The sequence below is a fragment of the Pseudorca crassidens genome, chromosome 8, assembly GCF_039906515.1.
Source record: "Pseudorca crassidens isolate mPseCra1 chromosome 8, mPseCra1.hap1, whole genome shotgun sequence".
Lineage (NCBI taxonomy): Eukaryota > Metazoa > Chordata > Mammalia > Artiodactyla > Delphinidae > Pseudorca > Pseudorca crassidens.
In genome coordinates this window covers 99,374,296-99,392,712 of record NC_090303.1, presented here as the reverse complement: position 1 = coordinate 99,392,712, position 18,417 = coordinate 99,374,296, and the positions used below count along the sequence as shown (strand labels likewise).

At 43.6% G+C, this 18,417-nt stretch overlaps 1 protein-coding gene across 3 annotated transcripts in view; it reads right to left on the bottom strand.

Annotated features, from left to right (window-relative positions):
* CNTNAP2 (contactin associated protein 2) overlaps positions 1-18,417 on the bottom strand; it is a 2,029,937-nt gene that overhangs the window by 259,266 nt on the left and 1,752,254 nt on the right. For all 3 annotated transcript variants that reach the window (XM_067747291.1, XM_067747290.1, XM_067747289.1), the window contains one exon: positions 3,103-3,273. In XM_067747291.1, the coding sequence (XP_067603392.1) occupies positions 3,103-3,273 (171 nt within the window). The remainder of the gene's footprint in view (positions 1-3,102; positions 3,274-18,417) is intronic.

Below are 18,417 nucleotides of genomic sequence, written 5' to 3'. Positions count from 1 at the left end.
AAATTTGAATTCCTACCAGAAAGAGATCAGAAAGCCTTGCAAGTTAAACGGGAAAAAAGAGTAGAGACACTTTCTAAGAGTTCAGGACCCATTAGGTTTGCAGTGACTCATCAGTGGAAGGCAGAGATGGGCCTGTGAGAATTCTCCATCTCTAGCCACTGCCCCGTGGATCCTGCAGAGAAGAGTCTGGAGAAATGTGATAGAAGGGCAGAAGGAAGCCTCAATCATTTTCTTCTCCATGTTCTTCATGAAAGCTCACTTCTTGTATACTTTGAAGAAGTTTTGCTCAAATAGAGAAACGGGCCTTTTTTCACCCCATAAATTCCTTTGAACCTGAATGGAGATGCTATATAATGATGGACATTTGGTATCTCCGCCATTTGGGGGATCTTATAAAAGGTATTTCCACCCTTAGTAATTTTAGAAGGTCTAGAGAACTCCAAGGAGAAGCCAGCCTCTAATCCGTGCCTTGAATATCCCATACTTCTTTATCAAAGGTAAACTATGTGACAGAAAAGAGCTATATGACAAAACAAGACTAGACCTCACTCTCTGTCACAGAGTTTTTGTATCATGGAAAGACCTGGAAAACTTGAAAACATCTATGAAGGTTTTTTGTAATTATAAATAAGTGCAATTCTATTCTGCAGGTGCTAAGTAGAAATGTCTGCTCTTTCTAAGTAGAAATGTCTGCTCTTACTTTGTTTGTCTTCTTACAACCCAGGCCTGGGTTTACAAAACATGGGGATAGAAAACAAGGGCAGGGTGAATTTTATAGTAATTTTATAGGAGCTTATAGAATTACTCAGATATGGAATTGTCAATTTTCCTTTTTTGCCATGAGTTATTTCTAAAACACAATCCAACTCTGTGTAAGTCAGAAAACAGTTTGATTCAATTAATTTGCTGTGGAAAGTGAAAATCCCTTATAAATAATTCCAATCCATAATTCATGAAAAGAGTAGATTTCTATTTATTTCTTTTTTATTTCTAAGGCTAGAATATTCTCAGTCTTCCTTTCCATCAGATCTAGTTCACACTAGATCTGTAATGAGCTTTCTTGGGAAGAAGATAATTACAACAACGACTAGACACTGAAATAAATGATTCATGACTGGCTACCTCCTAGCATCATAACCACCTCCACAAGTTACCATCCCATTTTACAGATTAGGAAGTTGAGATTTAAACAGATTAAGCAATTTACACGAGAACTTGGATTTCAACAGGAGAATGAGAATTCCAAAGTGCGTGCACTTCCGGTCGTATCACAGTCCACCATTTAATAAAAAGAATCCCATAGGATTTCAGCAGAAAGACAGTTACCCGAGATTCCAGTTCTCAAAGACCATGTTGCATAATTATAACTACAAAAGGAGAAAAAGATTCCATCAGATATTTCTGGAAAATAGCTTCCGGATCTTCCTCAGACCAGACCCAGTATCATAGGCACTTGGGTTAAAGAGCACAGACTAGGAAGAAAGACTCTCTGATGTGGGGAGAGGCACCGAGGAGTTTTCACAGAGCAACAGGTGGGCACAGACCTGCTTCCCTTTCCTGGTCCTGTCTGTTCCTTTGCTGATTCCATCTGGGTCTGAACAGCCAGGACAGCCTGGTGTGTGCAAATGTTCATCAAACCTGGAAGTCTGTGGACGTAAATCCCTGAAGCTGCACTATGCCCCAAGGATAAAAGGGCCCCGGTACCATGAGAATTGCCCTTCTCAGCTCCACTGACCCTCTGCCTTCCACGGACAGGGCAGCACTGGCTCTTGCTCAGATTCTGTTAGTTTCTGTGCCCTTGGCGAGATCAACCAGAACTCCAGCCTTTACAGGGTGGGTGGATGTGTGGCCTCTTCTGCAAAGGTGCAGACTCAAAGTTCCATAGCGCCACACAAGGCTGCTCCTTGAACTCCCGCAGGTGTTAGTTCTGACTATTCCTATTGTCCTCTGTGTTGTTACCCTCACTCTCTTATACCTTATTCTTGATATTTACCAATCCTCTGTCTACTCTGAACCCTGTCTCCTTGGAAAATAAACACATTCTTCACACCAGTCAGACTGGCCATCATTAAAAAGTCTACAAATAATAAATGCTGGAGAGGGTGTGGAGAAAAGGGAACCCTCCTATGTTACTGGTGGGAATGGAAGTTGGCAGAGTCACCAGGTAGAACGGTATTGAGATTCCCTAAAAAACTTAAAATAGAGTTACTGTATGATCCTGCAATCCCATTCTTGGGCATATAACTCTAATTCAAAAAGTTACACGCATCCCAATGCTCACAGCAGCACTATTTACAACAGGCAAGGCACGGAAGCGACCTAAATGTCCATGGACAGATGAATGGATAAGGAAAATGTGGTACATGCATACAATGGGATACTACTCAGCCATAAAAAGAATGGAATAATGCCATTTGCAGCAACATGGATGGACTTTCAGATTATCATACTAAGTGAAGTAAGTCAGAGAAAGACAAACATCATATGATGTCACTGATATGTGGAATCTACAAAAATTACACATGTGAACTTATTTACAAAACAGAAATAGACTCACAAACATAGAAAACAAATTTAGGGTTACCAAAGGGGAAAGGCGGGGGCAGGGATAAATGAGGAGTCTGGATTAATATATACATACTACCATATATAAACTAGGTGAACAACAAGAACCTACTGTAGAGCACAGGGAACCATACTGAATAGTTTGTAATAACCTATAATGGAAGAAAATCTGAAAAGTTATATATATGAGCTGAATCACTTTGCTGTACACTTGAAACGAATACAACATTGTAAATTAGCTACCCTTCAATAAGAAAAAAAATACACATCCTTCTCCCATGTTATCAGGGCAATTTATTCTCCCTCATCCTCTCTGAACAGCACTGTGGGAAGCTCTGTCTGCGTCTGCTTCCCGGTGAGCAGTCTGAGCACAGGAACCTGGATCTTTCTCAAGCTGTGCATCTACCATCTAGCGCTGTTTTCGGAGCAAAGGAAGCCATTGATATTTGAAGCCAACGAAATTACACAATCACGGCTAAGATCAGCTCGCAGTGACAAGAGTAGCTAGTGATGAGCGGACAAAGAATTTATACTCACATTTCAGTTCGAGTTTGATAAAATCTGTGTTCCCCAGATTTTCAAGAAACACTCCCCGGGGGATTAATGTTTTGAAGTAGAAAGAGATGTCTGCACTGGTTTCCCCTTGGAAAGTAGAGAAGTGCAGGTAGGATGATGGGTTTGGGAAAGAGGCAGCATTCCAGTAATTCCCTGTGGAAAGAGCAAAGAAAGAAAACAGGGTAATTTACACTTGATCATGGCAGTGATATAAAAGATACCCATTTTCTGAGTTTTAATACATTTCCACTGACAGTAGCCCTTGTTTCTTCTCTGCCTGCTGAGCAACACTGCACAAAATCCCCACAAACACATCTTGACTTTCCAAAAGTTCTATGTGGGTATGTATATAAGATATTTGATTCAGGACTGATAAACCCTGCTAGGAGCAGTGCTGGAGGGGCTCTCAGGAGTGTATGTCAAGTGCAGAAGCCCTGCGGCACGAGGAGCTGAGGAAGCAGGCGGGGTGACCGGCCAGCCACCTCCCACCTCTCCTGTTCCAAACCCCCGAGGCAGCTGCTGTAAAGGGAGAGTCTCCTCCCCAGCCCCTTCCTCTTCCTCCCTGGGGACTCCAGGCCACACTCTGACCTGTGGGTGTTTTGGGGGGTGGGAGTGCTGAGCTGAGCTCTCCTGAGCGCTCACAATCAGCCTCTACCCTTGAACTCATGGGGTAGACACAGTTGTACCCGCCCCCCTCCCTACTCACTGCCTGGTAGTAGCCAGTGGCCCCAGGAGAAAGGCAGTTCACAGGATAAAATAAAAGCACCAAACTGGAGGACTCACATTCCATCAGAACAGATGGACCAAGAATTTAATATGACACCGAGAGCTTACTCCAGACTTTATCTCCAGGGGAGAAATTCCTCTAGAATGTGCACATTTCTGAGTACATTTGCCAGCACAGCTAGGGACCAAAATACATGGATATGCTTTAAAACAGTCATTAAAGCCTTTACCTTTAATACTAAGCCCATGTTAAGGTCACCAGGTGAGGCCCAAAATGGAGTCACTCTTGCTAAGCCCCAGGTCAGCAAAGCAAAACTTAACTGAGTTTCTGTGCTCAGTTCACCCAGAGAAGGCAGGCCCAGGCCACCCAGTCAGCTCTTGCCTGCTCAGCTCAGGGTACCTGACGCTCCAAGCCTTCCCTCTGCTCATGTAAGGGGAGCAGCCCTGCTTCAACCACCAGCACACGCCCGGTGTAACTTCCTTGTCCCTGCTCCCTTTGGTCTGTAAACATCTCTCCTTGTACAGCTCTTCGGAGCTCCTTTCTCTCTGCTAGACTGGAGGCTGCCTGATTCATGAGCTGCTGAATAAAAGCCTACCAGATCAGTAAACGGCCTGTGGAAAATTTTCTTTTAACATCTAAAATACATGTTTATTTAAAAGTTGATTTTGCCATATCTTTCCTTCAAAGAACACAATGAATCAACTACATTTACTGTTAGTTTCTATCCACAATATTTTCCCCTTCCTTTTATGCAAATAATGCACACAGGCAATAAGTTCAACTGCTACTCTTAAACAGAGTTAACTTCGCGTTGGTACTGCTATGCTTATGCCGTAAGTGCAAATTAAATGTATATTGTTGCTGTATTATGAGATATTAAAGGATCCTCATTTAATTAATTCCATAACATCTTAAGGAAAAACCCAAATGAACTTTTTGGCCAACCCAATATCAGCAGTCAGTCGGTGCAAAATATGTTTGTAAACGTCTCCATTAAGGTAAAACCAGTGGTGGTGGAGCCCACTGTTGAAGGTGTCCCAAAAGTCTTCGTGCAGTTTCAAGCTCTTTTTTAAAACACTGCAATATCATAGCTTTCAGCAGGAGAAAAAAAGACTGGTTTCCTCTTGGGAAGAAGGATGTGATATGATATTGGTTAGAAAAATACCTGAAAAGAAAGAATCTTAGCCATGGTTTAAGTTTCTATCACCTGAGCTCTGAGCACTCTTCCCAGCTCAAGATCTGGCTTCAAGTCTGTTGAGAGGAGTTCAGTCACCTCTCCCAGCTGGCTGAAAATGAAGGTCTCTCAAGATAAAAGCTAAAGGTGCTACCCTGTCACCAATCAGAGTTCTAGGAGGGAATGAAGAGTCCCCAGGGCTGGCAGGATTCAGCTCGTCTAATGGGTGAGAGAGCCTTTTAGCAACCTAGGAGCCGGCAAGGATCAGTCCCCAGCCACGTTTCAACCTGAAGGCAAAGCAATTCTGTCTCTTTAGGCTGTATCCCCAGGACACAGATGTAATTAACATCTTAAAGTTTCAATCCAATCAAATGCTTTCTTACTTTCTGAGGTGGTGATGTATTAACAGAAGGGCAGTTGTCTAAAATGATTCTAGAAAAAAGGAGAGCTAAACGTAAAATATGTCAGTATTTATTTGAGGTCTGGCACTGGTTATTCAGACAGAAATATCCCCAGAGAGGAGAAGGACAGTTCAATCCGTTATTCTCATTTGCTGAAATATCCCTACAGACCACAATTCCATTAGCTCTCGTTCTATACTCACTAAGCAACTTTGAATTAATTTGGTCTCTGGAATGAATATATTCACAGGGAAATTACGCCTTGTACAAACGGTGGTTACCAGCCATCATTCCGGAAATGTCTGGATGACCACATATGACATCTTTGGAGTCGTCGCTTGTGGGTTGTCCCCAGTCTCTGGAGGAACTGACTAAGTCCAGATTCTTGACCAGCAACAGTGAGGACTCTACCCTGGACCTGACTGATGGCGGCAGCTGAGGTACCTACTCTGGGGAGAGTCAATGGGGCCCAAGAGGAGGAGACCAGGAATTCTATTTAGATTTTTAAAAACCTCACCCTTAAAAATATTCACTTTAGTCATACTTGATAATGTACATAATATATGAGTACAGTGGAGCATGGACAGAATTCGTAAGTAAGCTTGTTGGGATGTGAGCTTAAAGGCTTTAATGAGCGTGCAGCGGAATAAGGAAGTTTGGGTGCCGCTGTTCCAGACCCTGATGATCTTCTGTGAGGCCTGTGCTGATGAGTCTGTTGCCCAATCTCCAGGGTTTCTGGTTATAACAAAGTAACATGAGTGCTTTTTCTAGTGCTCATTGCACTTACTGATGCAAGGAGCTTATAGCGTCATTACTGTTTGTTTGGTTTTTTTGTTTTGTTTTTGCGGTACGCGGGCCTCTCACTGCTGTGGCCTCTCCCGTTGCGGAGCACAGGCTCCGGACGCGCAGGCTCAGCGGCCATGGCTCACGGGCCCAGCCGCTCCGCGGCATGTGGGACCTTCCCGGACCGGGGCACGAACCCGCGTCCCCTGCATCGGCAGGCGGACTCTCAACCACTGCGCCACCAGGGAAGCCCTGCTGTTTGTTTATATTGCTCCCAGCTGACCGTAAGCTCCTTGAAAGCTGGGAGAAAACCATTTCATCTCTGCAACCTTTAGCTCCAGAACATATTAAGTACTCAATAAATAATTATTAAATCAATGGATAAATGAAACAGTTGGGTAAGTTATATCCAATTCCACTCCATATGCAAAGTCTTCATGGGACAAAATCTACTTTATAGTAACCTGAGTATTAAAGATATTAAATAAATATAAATAAAAGCTAGTGCTGCTTTAGCACCTACTATAACTGGACAACAGCTCCTGCTAGCACCTCATAATTTTCTTTATCCATGACTTAATTCCTATTATTCCCTATAGACCTTATTGAACGATGCCACGCATCTGCAAGACTGATGGGCTTATAACCTTAAGGTTGTTGAAATGGCTGCAATTTGTACTGGCTCTCAAGGTCAGCACTGCAAGGGTCAAGTGACATTAGACGAGCACATTAAGTTGGGAACGAGAGTCGCTGGATGGCAAGCATGGTGCCACAGCAGGTGGCAGGACAGCCAGCGTGTACAGGCAGAGCGGGCAAGGATGGAAACTGAGAGGGAAAGCGCGAAGCAGAACAGAAGTAAACATCTGAGATGGGAGGGGCCCGTCCACAGTAACAGAACGACAAGGCAGGTGGAAAAGGGTGAGGGACCCAGCCCAGGGCAGAGGCAATGGTCAGCAAAGGCTGAGCAAAACAGTTGCGGTGAGGTTGATGGTTCTACCAGCTTGAAAACCAGCTGGTCATGTGAGAAGCTTTTAAAGTACCTTCAGGGCAAGGCCCGGACTCATCTTGGGTGGGCAGAGGAATCAGGGAGGTACCTTCAGCTGGTGCAGGAGAGTAGGGCTGGGCAGCAAACCCGGCCTTGCTGACACCCACCATCACTTCAAACCTCTGTCATTCGTAGAAAATGCAGTATCGTGCATTCATCCAAATTCTTTAACAGGCAATTACTTTAATCTCACCAGTGATAATTTAGCATGGGATTCTGACTTCAAAATTTCTAAGGATTTTTTTGATGGGCAGCAATTAATTTTAAGCCTAATTTTAATTTCTAACAACGTATGACATGTACCTGGTTTTAAAAGTCAAGTGGTGCTAGAAGGGATATAGAAAAATGCTGTTCCCTGCTCCACCCTCCCCCTAGCAAACCCAATTTCTTAGTGACAATTCTTTTTGTATCCCTGTATTTCTAAAATCTACCTGTGTCGATATTTATTAATATATGCATTTTAAACAGTCTCTACTTTCCCAGATGCCACATGAGAACCGAGCATTTTCCAAGCCCACCTCCCTATTTCCTTCCTCCATATTCTCCCCAAATGGCAAAATCACAGATTTGGGGGTATGCTGAAATTCAGTATTTATATTTTTAGGACTATTTAAGTATTGTTCACTAATGAGCCAAGTAGTGAAATCTAATTATATTTTCTTTTTGTGTATAATGTTTTGTTTCTCTAGAATCGAGTTACCTATTTTTTTTCATTTACATAGTTTTCCTTCTATCTGTCATGAATTCTTTACAAATTCTCCAACACACCTGAAAAGCTCTTCTCAAACATTTCTGACATTTGATACGTCAGGCAACCCAGCAGTCACATTTTTGTGACATCCTGTGACAGGATGGGGCGTCCTGTGACAGCCCTTCGTTCTTCTGCCACTGTCCACGCTGGCTCTTCTCATGGCCTGGGACCGCCTTCTCGCCCTTATTGCAGGGGTTTCCTTCTCTGCCTCTTCAGTGTTAAATCTCCCAATTCCTGGGTCTCTCTGACTTTGGGCTTCTTTCTGGATCTACACCCTCATTTTCCTGGAGCACATTCTCAAGTAGCTTCTTGAGAAAAGGGATGTGTGAAGTCAACTTCCTAAATCCCTGCTCTTCTGGAGAGTCATTATCCTGCTTTCACATGTAATTGAGACACTCCAGAAAATTACTTCCCCAGGGAACTTTAAAAGGCATTTCTCCACTATCTTCAAGCTCTCAGTGTCGTTGTTGAGAAAGTTAATGCCTTCTGATCACTACATCGCTCACATAACTGATGGGGTTCAGGACGTGCTACCCCAAAATACGGCACCTTGGGAGACTGAGCATTTCCAGCTGAAGTGATGTGGGGAATGCCAGGTGCAGAAGGACTTTCTGGGCTCCCTCTGAAGCAGGACAGGAAACTCTCATGTGAAGTTCCCCAGAGGAAAGGAGCATCCTCATCTCCAAAGAGAGAGGGGCAGAGAGGCGTCCGAGGAACAGGCCTTGCGAGGTTGCCTCCGCTCGGCTCACACGCTGTCCTGTCTCGACTTTCCGTGACTTTCTACCCTTCATCTAATGGCGCAGCGCAACACTGAGGTTTAACCATTTCTCTGGGTCTTCATTTCCTCATGAAGGTTCCTGCACCATGTAACACTTGAATACATTTGTATGCGTTTTTCCTGTTAATTAAACCCAGCCAGGACCCCTAGAGGATCGAGGAAAAATTTCTTCTCCTGCATTACTCGTATTTTTTCCTCTCTGGAAGCTTTGAGAATCTTTTCCTTTAACTCCCTTAATTGAAAGTGGACTTTGATAGTTTCTCCTGATGCCCTTTCTCAAGCACCTGTTAGTTGTATATTTATCTGTCCTTCTCTTGCCCCTTTGCGTTCCTAATTTTGATCTTTCTTCTTTGTGTTCGACTTCCTGGGACATTCCTCCAGCTTTATTTCCAACACTGCTACTGTCTTTTTATTTCGGCAATCATATTTCAAATCTCCAAGTATTATTTCTTGTTCTCTGACAGTCCTCATTTTTAAAGCAGGCTGTCGTGGGTTTTGCTCAGCTGTGGATGCAGTATCTTACCTGTCCGAGAATGTTCATTTAATTATTGAAACTGTCCTTCTGTCTGTCTTCTGCGTTGTCTCCCTCTCTTCAGAGGCCCCCTTTCCTGCCCCATTGTTAGTTCGGGCTCCCTCCTCACGTTACCTTCAGTGGTTGGTGAGTCTTCCTAGGCACTCACACTGAACGGTGAAGTTCCAGAAAGCTGCCGGGCTGCTCCGTGAGTGTGCGTGTCTGGGAGTGGTGGTGATTTGCTGACCAGTGGGCTTCACCACAACGAGGAGAGCTCCCTGCTCTGTTGAAGGGCCCCCAATTGTCAGTATCTGTGGCCTTTTATTTTTTAGTCACAGATCATTCAATTTCTTGAGAGAAGGACCCTCCAGTTTCATGAGGTGTATGCATGTGGTGGTCAGTGTTCCGGGATGCTTACATAGATTTCCATGTTTTTGTTCTATTTTAATGAAGGAGTTTCCCCCCCGCACATTCTTTGTTGCCTCCTGTCTGGAGTGTAAACCTCTCACCTCCCACGTGGGTAGAATAGGACAGTCACCAGGGTGTGGGAGGAGGTGAAGTTGGTTCTAACCAATGTTTACACAGACTTTTAACCAATCCTGTTCTGAGCCTCCCCCTCCCCCAGCCTTTGATGACTCCAATTCCTGAACCTTGTGGAATTCCTCAGCTTTCATCTGCCCATCAGCAGTCTGGACTTACCGACATTCTTGTACCGTCAGCAAGGAAGCGAGTGAACATGTGATACGCTGAGGTTCCCTCTGGGTGGTGGTGACGATGCGGTGTGGGGCACATAGGGAACACAGCAGGTGAACTCAGGGGGTGGCGCTGGCCTGTTACTTGGTGAAGCTGCCATGCGCCGGTCCACGTGCAGGCTCCAGAATCAGACAATCTGGCTCTATCACCCTCGCCCACTGGGCAACTCTGGGCAGATTTCTCATCTTCTTAAATCTCAGTGTCCTCATTGGTAAAACGGAATAACATTGGAATCTCTTTTAAAGATGGTTGGGAATCACAGCACATCATTCATGAAATGTGCTTAGCAGGGCGCTGAGCACAAAATAACTGTTCAACACATGGTATTATCCACCACAAAACGGGGGGCTTCAGTGTCACGTTCAGTCACTGTCCAGGGCTTGGCCAAGGAGCGGGGAGGCTGGGAGAGGAGCTCCCTTCTTTTGACGTGTGACCCGACGCCCTGAGCTCCTCCTGAACCCACTTCTCTGCCGGGGAGGCAGCAAACAGCCCAGGCAGACCCAGCACTCACCCACAACCCCGGCCCCTCCGGCCGCAGGCGCGTCCCTGACCCGCACCCAGCTGCCTTGTGTCCTGTTCTCCTCTTTCCTCGCTCCTCTGCTCCCTTTTCACTGGCTTTCAAAGCTGTGTGCTCCCACTTTCTTTGTCTCCTTACTGACTTTTAAAAAATGTCCATTCAGGACACACAAATGAGAATTCTCCTTGAGCCCCGGCACTGTGATACAGGGGTTTGTAGAGAAGCCATTACATAACAATCTGATGAAAGGAGTGACTGAGTAGCTAAGAAACTAGAGTTATCCAAACACTATAAACAGGTTCATCTGAACGAAGGTGACCAGAGACACACGATGGGCAGAGACGGGGAGGAGAAGCTGCGGCTGCACCTCGATGTGTCCGCCCCTGCTGTCCTTCCTTTCTCCTCAGAGGGGACACAGGTAATTAGGAAAAGGTGACACAGCACTGGCTGGAAGAGCTGGCACTAGCCTGATGTGGAGAAGACTGCGCGTGGCTCTCCCAGGTGTGGTTTGGTGGGGTGTGTGGCCTGGATGCCAGTGGGTGTTTCCATCCTCTCCCAGACGCAGCAATTTCTCCAGTCACCAAATGGCCCAGCACTGGAACGGCACCGAGAAGCGTATCTATAGCTTCTGGTTAAAGTGGCAAAAGCACTTCCCAATATAAGTACCAGCTCTGAGGAGACTAATTACTCTGAACATTTTTAGTGACCCGAAGGTTAGAAAATTGGAGTATTCTGTGAGTTAAGTAATGAGGCTTCTATTGTTTACTATGGCTGGGTGCTATTTACAACAATAAACCAGATGGCTTCATTTGCATGCAGATTTGAGTCTATTTGTAGAGGTGGCCTTATGGGTAGAAAAAAATTATTTCCTTAATTAAACCATTCTGTGCATTCAGGAGAGGTAAACGTAGCTTCGTTCTGCTCTCGGCCTCATTTTATAGGGCGAGCGCAACTCAGAACCAAGGGCTGCAAGTTAAGACCTGCCCTGGACTCAGCCATTCCCTCTGCAGTGTTTCATCCTCTCCAGCATGCAGTTTCCATGGCTACAACCAAAAGGGGTGATATTATAACCTTGTGAGAGGAGTCAACAGTATAAAGTTTTCACTCTGTGTCTGTGACTTGGTTCCTTTGGGCAAGAATGGGGATGGGGTCCCACACAGAAAAAGAATATGACACTAACAATGAAATATCACAAAGAGAAATTAAGGAAAAGATCCCATTTACCATCATATCAAAAAGAATAAAATACCTAGGAGTAAACTTACCTAAGGAGGCAAAAGGCCTGTACTCTGAAAACTATAGGACGCTGATGAAAGAAACTGAAGACCACACAAACAGATGGAAAGATATACTGTGTTCTTGGATTGGAAGAATCAATACTGTTAAAATGACCATACTACCCAGGGCAATCTATAGATTCAATGCAATCCCTGTCAAATTACCAATGGCATTTTTCACAGAGCTGGAACAAAAGTTTTTCTAATCTGTATGGAAACACAAAATACCCCAAATAGCCAAAACAATCTTGAGAAAGAAAAATGGAGCTGGAGAAATCATGCTCCCTGACTTCACACTATACTGCAAAGCTACAGTCATCAAAACAGTGTGATATTGGCACAAAAACAGACACATAGATCAATGGAACAGAATAAAGAGCCCAGAAATAAATCTGTACACTTATGGTCAATTAATCTATGACAAACAAGGTAAGAATATACAATGGAGAAAAGACAGTCTCTTCAACAAGTGGTGCTAGGATAACTGGACAGCTACATGTAAAAGAGTGAAATTAGAACATTCTCTAACACCATGTATAAAAATAAACTCAAAATGGATTAAAGACCTAAATGTAATACTGAATACTATAAAACTCTTAGAGGAAAACATAAGCAGAACACTCTTTGACATACATTGCAGCAATATTATTTTTGGATCCTTCTCCTAGAGTAAGGAAACAAAAGCAAGAATAAACAAATGGGACCTAATGAAACTTAGAAGCTTTTGCATGGCAAAGGAAACCATAAACAAAATGAAAAGACAACCTATGGAATGGGAGAAATATTTGCAAACGATGTGACTGACAAGGGTTTAATTTCCAAAATATACAAACAGCTTATGTTGCTCAATGTAAAAAACAACAAACAACCCAAGCAAAATATGGGCAGGAGACCTAAATAGACATTTCTCCAAAGAAGACATACAGATGGCCAACAGGCACATGAAAAGATGCTCAATGCTGCTAATTATTAGAGAAATGCAAGTCAAAACTACAATGAGGTACCACTTCACAGTGGTCAGAATGGCCATCATCAAAAAGTCTACAAATAATAAATTCTGGAGAGGATATGGAGAAAAGGGAACCCTCCTACACTGTTGGGGGGAATGTACATTGGTGCAGCCACTATGGAGAAGAGTATGAAGGTTCCTTAAAAAACTAAAAATAGAGTTACCATATGATCCTGCAATCCCCTCTTGGACATATATTTGGAGAGACGAAAATTCTAATTTGAAAAGATACACACACCCCAATGTTCACTGCAGCACTATTTACAACAGTCAATACACAGAAGCAACCAAAGTGTCCATCCACAGATGAATGGATAAAGAAGATGTGGTATATATACAATGGAGTATTACACAGCCATAAAGAAGAATGAAATAATGAAATTTGCAGTAACATGGATGGACCTAGAGATTATCATACTAAGTGAAGTAAGTCAGGCAAAAAAAGAGACAAATATCATATGATATTGCTTATATGTGGAATCTAAAATAAAACTTATTTACAAAACAGAAATAGACCCACAGACACAGAAAATAAACTTATGGTTACCAAAGAGGAAAGCCAGGGGGAGGGATAAATTAGGTGTTTGAGGTTAACAGATACACACTACTATATATAAAATAGATAAACAGCAGGGACCTACTGTATAGCACAGGGAACTATACTCAATATTTTGTAATAACCTATAATGGAAAAGAATCTGATATATATATATGAGTTACTTTGCTGTATTCCTGAATCATTGTAAATCAACTATACCTCAATTTAAAAAAGTTTAAAAAGAATATGATGGTGAAACCCCAAAGGTCATGATGCTCACTTGGGGAGCTTCCTGCACTGCTGTGAGCTGACCGATAGCTAGACTGGGTATGTGTGTGGTAAAACCGAATTGTTCTCAATTAGTCATGAAAACTCACATATCAAGTCCATTAATGGTACATTTAAACATAACGGTACAGGGACTTTCCTGGTGGCACAGTGGTTAAGACTCTGTGCTCCCAATGCAAGGGGCCCAGGTTTGATCCCTGGCCAGGGAACTAGATCCCACATGCATGCCACAACTAAGAGATCACATGCCACAACTAAGGAGCCCGTGAGCCTCAACTAAGGAGCCTGTGAGCTGCAACTAAAGAGCCCGCCTGCTGCAACGAAAGGAGCCCACGTGCCACAACTAAGGAGCAGGTGAGCCACAACTAGGGAGCCCACCTGCCACAACTAAGACCCAGCACAACCAAATAAATTAATAATTAAAAAAAAAATGTAACGGTACGTAAGAGGTCATTCTATTTCCGTTTTGTTTTTTTTTTTTCCAGTACGCGGGCCTCTCACTGTTGTGGCCTCTCCCGTTGCGGAGCACAGGCTCTGGACGCACAGGCTCAGCGGCCATGGCTCACAGGCCCAGCCGCTCCGCGGCATATGGGATCTTCCCAGACCGGGGCACGAACCCGCGTCCCCTGCATTGGCAGGTGGACTCTCAATCACTGTGCCACCAGGGAAGCCCTCTACTTCCTTTTGAATGCTTGAAACAGCTGTGTGTGCTTGGATGTTTGGAGGTGGGGAGCAGGTCTAAGTTCTCTTGTAAAGCTCTTCAGGGTCTCTACCTTAGATCCCTAAATCTCCTTAAACTTTCCTTACTGTACATTCTTTCCTTACTGTACAAACTGTACTGTACAAACTTTCCTTACTGTACATCCTTACTGTACATTCAGGGTTATTCCTGAATCATCCTAAGTACACTGAGGTTCAAATTAAAAATTAATAACCAGAACTGGAGAGATGAATAACTAAGTATGTGTGTAATGGAAGCATGTGGGCTTCCTGCTCTTGGGTAAACCCCAAAGTTTTCTGTGTGACTGATTCCAAAGAATGAGGGAATAGCAAGACTTAATCTCTCATATTCCTGTGAGTAAGGGATTGCAGGAAGATCTATTTGATTTAGCAAAAATAAAACTTTGTAGATCAAATTTATATCCACTACATGCAGGTTGGTATGGAAAATATTTCACATGTACTGTATGTAGTACACTGAAATGGCCATGAGAGGGTGACTCTGCAGATTGCCCACCTTTTAAAGCCTTGTGTGTCCCCGGCATGAATCCTCTGCCTTTCTTTCTTTTCCTGAGTGATTTCCTATGCTTCATCATTTTAAGTACTAACCTTAGGTCAATGATTCTCAAATTTATGCATACGGGTAGATCTCTAGTGTGAGGTTAAGATTAACATATGCATTTCTTACTAGACAACTTTACCTTGATTTACAAGTACCTCAAACTCTAAATGACTGAAAGTGAACACGTATTTCTTCCAAATTAACTCAACTTGCAGTATTCTCCACTTTGGAACTGTTTCTACTTTGCCACCTAAGCCAGAAACATGGGAGTCATTGCTGGGTATGCAATCCACCCCCGAGGCCTGGTAATGGCCCCTCTGAAATATCCTGTGGTGTGTTCCTCCCCTCTACTCTTTCCGCTGCCTTGGCTCGACTGTCATCTCTGCCTGAATCCTGCACTAATTTTTGGTTCTGCTTCCAGCGTTGGGATCTCATATCCATTCTTTACAAAGCCAACAGTGAAATCTCTCTAAAGCACAACTGACTGTGTCACTCTCGTGAGCAAAACCCCTAATGGTTCCAAATGCCTCCGGAATGCAGTGCAAGCTCCGTGATGTGGCGTATGAACCCAATTTCTCCAGCCTCTTTTCTCCCTATCCCGTGCCTTAGAATGTAAGCTCAGCCACACGCAGCTGCCCAGTTTCCATGGGCTGCAGGGCTGGTATGGACTCATCTTTATTTGCATAGTTTTCTCCTTTTGGATTATCCTTTCTCCATCTGTTCCTCTCCCATCCTCCCAACTCACCCACTGCATCTGGCCTGACTCCTTCTCGTCTTTTAAGGCTCAGTTCAGGTGTCCCCTCCCCAGGTGGGTGCAATGCACTTTCCCTGAGCTCCTGTGACATCTTGAATCTATCGTTGTGCCCAACTTAAAGTATTATTATAATTACTTTCCTATGTTCCCGTCCTCTGCTAGGCTGTGAATTTCAGAGAGCAGAGATCATATTTTCTATTTCTTTCTCCCTGTAGTATGCAGCCTGACACACAGAGGTGATCAATATGTGTTTCTTAAGTGAAAAGATGTTTTTCTAAAAATAATTTGCAGCACTGATAATCCCACTACCAGTTATTACCATTTCTTGATGCGACCATCTGCAAAGCCGACCTTCTACAGTTTCAGAATTGGAGTTATTTAGCCCACAGGGACAGAAGCTTTTCTAGGTTTGGCGTTATTTATTTGGACGTCTAGGCACATTCAGTATTTCCCTTCTTGGAGATCTGATGTGCACAGAGGTCACTTCTGCCTTTACTAGGTCTCCCTTTGCTGTCCACCTCTTCATATCTTCTTCTCTCTTGGTATAATTTTAATTCATGGTCTAATACCATTAAGCTCCATTTCATGATCCGCCCTGCTGTCACGAAGGATGGTCCTGGCAGGATGGTAAAGACGGCTGTGCGCGTAGGCACCTTCGGGCACTGTGCAGAGAAGGAGGCTATAACGAGAGTGGCCCTTCCGTATTGATAAACTACAAAACCCCCAGAACCCCACAGCCATAGGAAAACAGATTTTGTATCAAATCCATTAGGTGAGTAAAATGTGGAAAAAAGCTGCCCATTTCAGCAGAATGGTAGATGTGAACATCGTAAACTGCGCTACCCGGCAGACTAATGGATTGCTACGATCTGTACAATTATGCTACACAAATCAGTTTCTTGTTGGTGCTTCTTTTCATTACAGGAAATAAAAAGATTCACATGTCCTATTCATCGATAACTGTTGTTTTCCTATTGAAAACTGCCACGGTCCTCGTGTCTTCAGGAATGGGATCAGTAAAGCAACCACACAACCCACGATGCAAAGTGAAGGACATGAGCACAGGAATGTCAGCTTTTGACACCTGTTCTGTAACTATATATAAATAAGCCTGTTTGTAAATTAGAGAAATAGCTCCTTGGTCACAAGATCGTGGTAACGAGGTAAAGCGACAGTGGCATGCAGAAGCATTATGAAACACCAAAGAACCATAAAGAGGCAAAAAAATTCCTTTGTGCCTCTATTTAGTAATAGTGATAGAAAACGAACATGCATTTCTACGTATGTAGGAGCCAGATAATTGGTTTGGATTTATACATAACACGCTGCAGTTTCTTGCCAACACATAAAACAAAACTATAAGATAAAACCTGGGAAGAAAGGAGCACAGTTGAAAGAAAGCCTGAAAACAAATCCCATTCAGTGGCTAAGTGAAAGTAATTTCTAATACGAACGTGAATAGTGCATCAAAGCTGAAATAAGCATTCAGACACTAAGGATAAAAAGAACACAACTGAGAACACGATTCATTTTGTGACTGTGATTCTTTGTTGTTGCTTTCGTAGTGTGAGGCTGGGGTGTGTAGACACTGAGCTTTGGTCTGATCACCGGGGTAATGATTGCAAAGTGGAATTCAAGCTGATTGTAGAGGACGCACATTGGTCTGTGATTATGTAAGACTACAGGAGTTTTAGAACTTTGTGTCACATAGTTAGATAATAAAGTGAGTGCAATGGCATCCAATATGTTGATTTAGAACAGTGTTAATTTCAAAGGAATCTGGGAATTTGTATGAGGGCAGGATGGGCGGCCTGAGTGGTGACCAGATGCCGAAGTGGCTTGAAGGGTGAATAGCGGGATCCCCAGCAGATGCTGCTGAGCGTGTGGTTATCACACCCCGAGGGCACGTGCCAACTGCACCGAGGGTCCAACGGGGCCACAGCATAAAAGGTTTCCACCGAATGCAGAGGTACTGCTGCAGTCCTACATGGCAGAACCTCAGTCCACATTTATTGAGCAAAATGTGGTACAAAAGTACACTCCCGGATGATGAAATACTAAAGAAGTCGTTACAATGAAATTCGGTATGACATGACACTCTACGATCAGACTTACACTTTCTACTTCGAAACGTCCAGTTGTAACATGGAGGTTTTGGTCTCACTCTTGTTTTTGAGGTTATTGAGAGCAATGGGAAGGCTGTCTGCCCAGAATCGAGCTGCTTGGGAATCTCAATATTTAAAAAAGTGAATTTAGATGATAACACAAAGCAGGAGTTAAAGTTTGAACTGCCACCGCCTGGCGCTGTAGGTTAGGCTAATTTGAAACAGAGTAGATGGTGCCGTAACCTGGGGTTTGAAAGCAATTATTTCCAACAGCCTGGCAGCCACCCAGAGCACAGCAGCTTTGAAACATGCTGCATTCTGACCTTTTCTCCGTCTTGGGCTCCGGAGAAAAAACGGAGGTTTCAAACATCAGATTGGAAGGTGCACAAACAGAGCACTGAATGGATTCTGATGGAACCAATCTCACATTTCACCTTTCCAAACTTTATGGGAAGTTTACGGGGATTTATTGTTTCAAGAACAGAAGGACATTTTACCTACAGATGCAGGGGAATAAAGTTCAAGTACATTTAGTATTGGAGGATGGTTGCTTTATTGCCGTCTAATTAACCAACTAACTAACAGTGATGCTGCGAAACTTTTT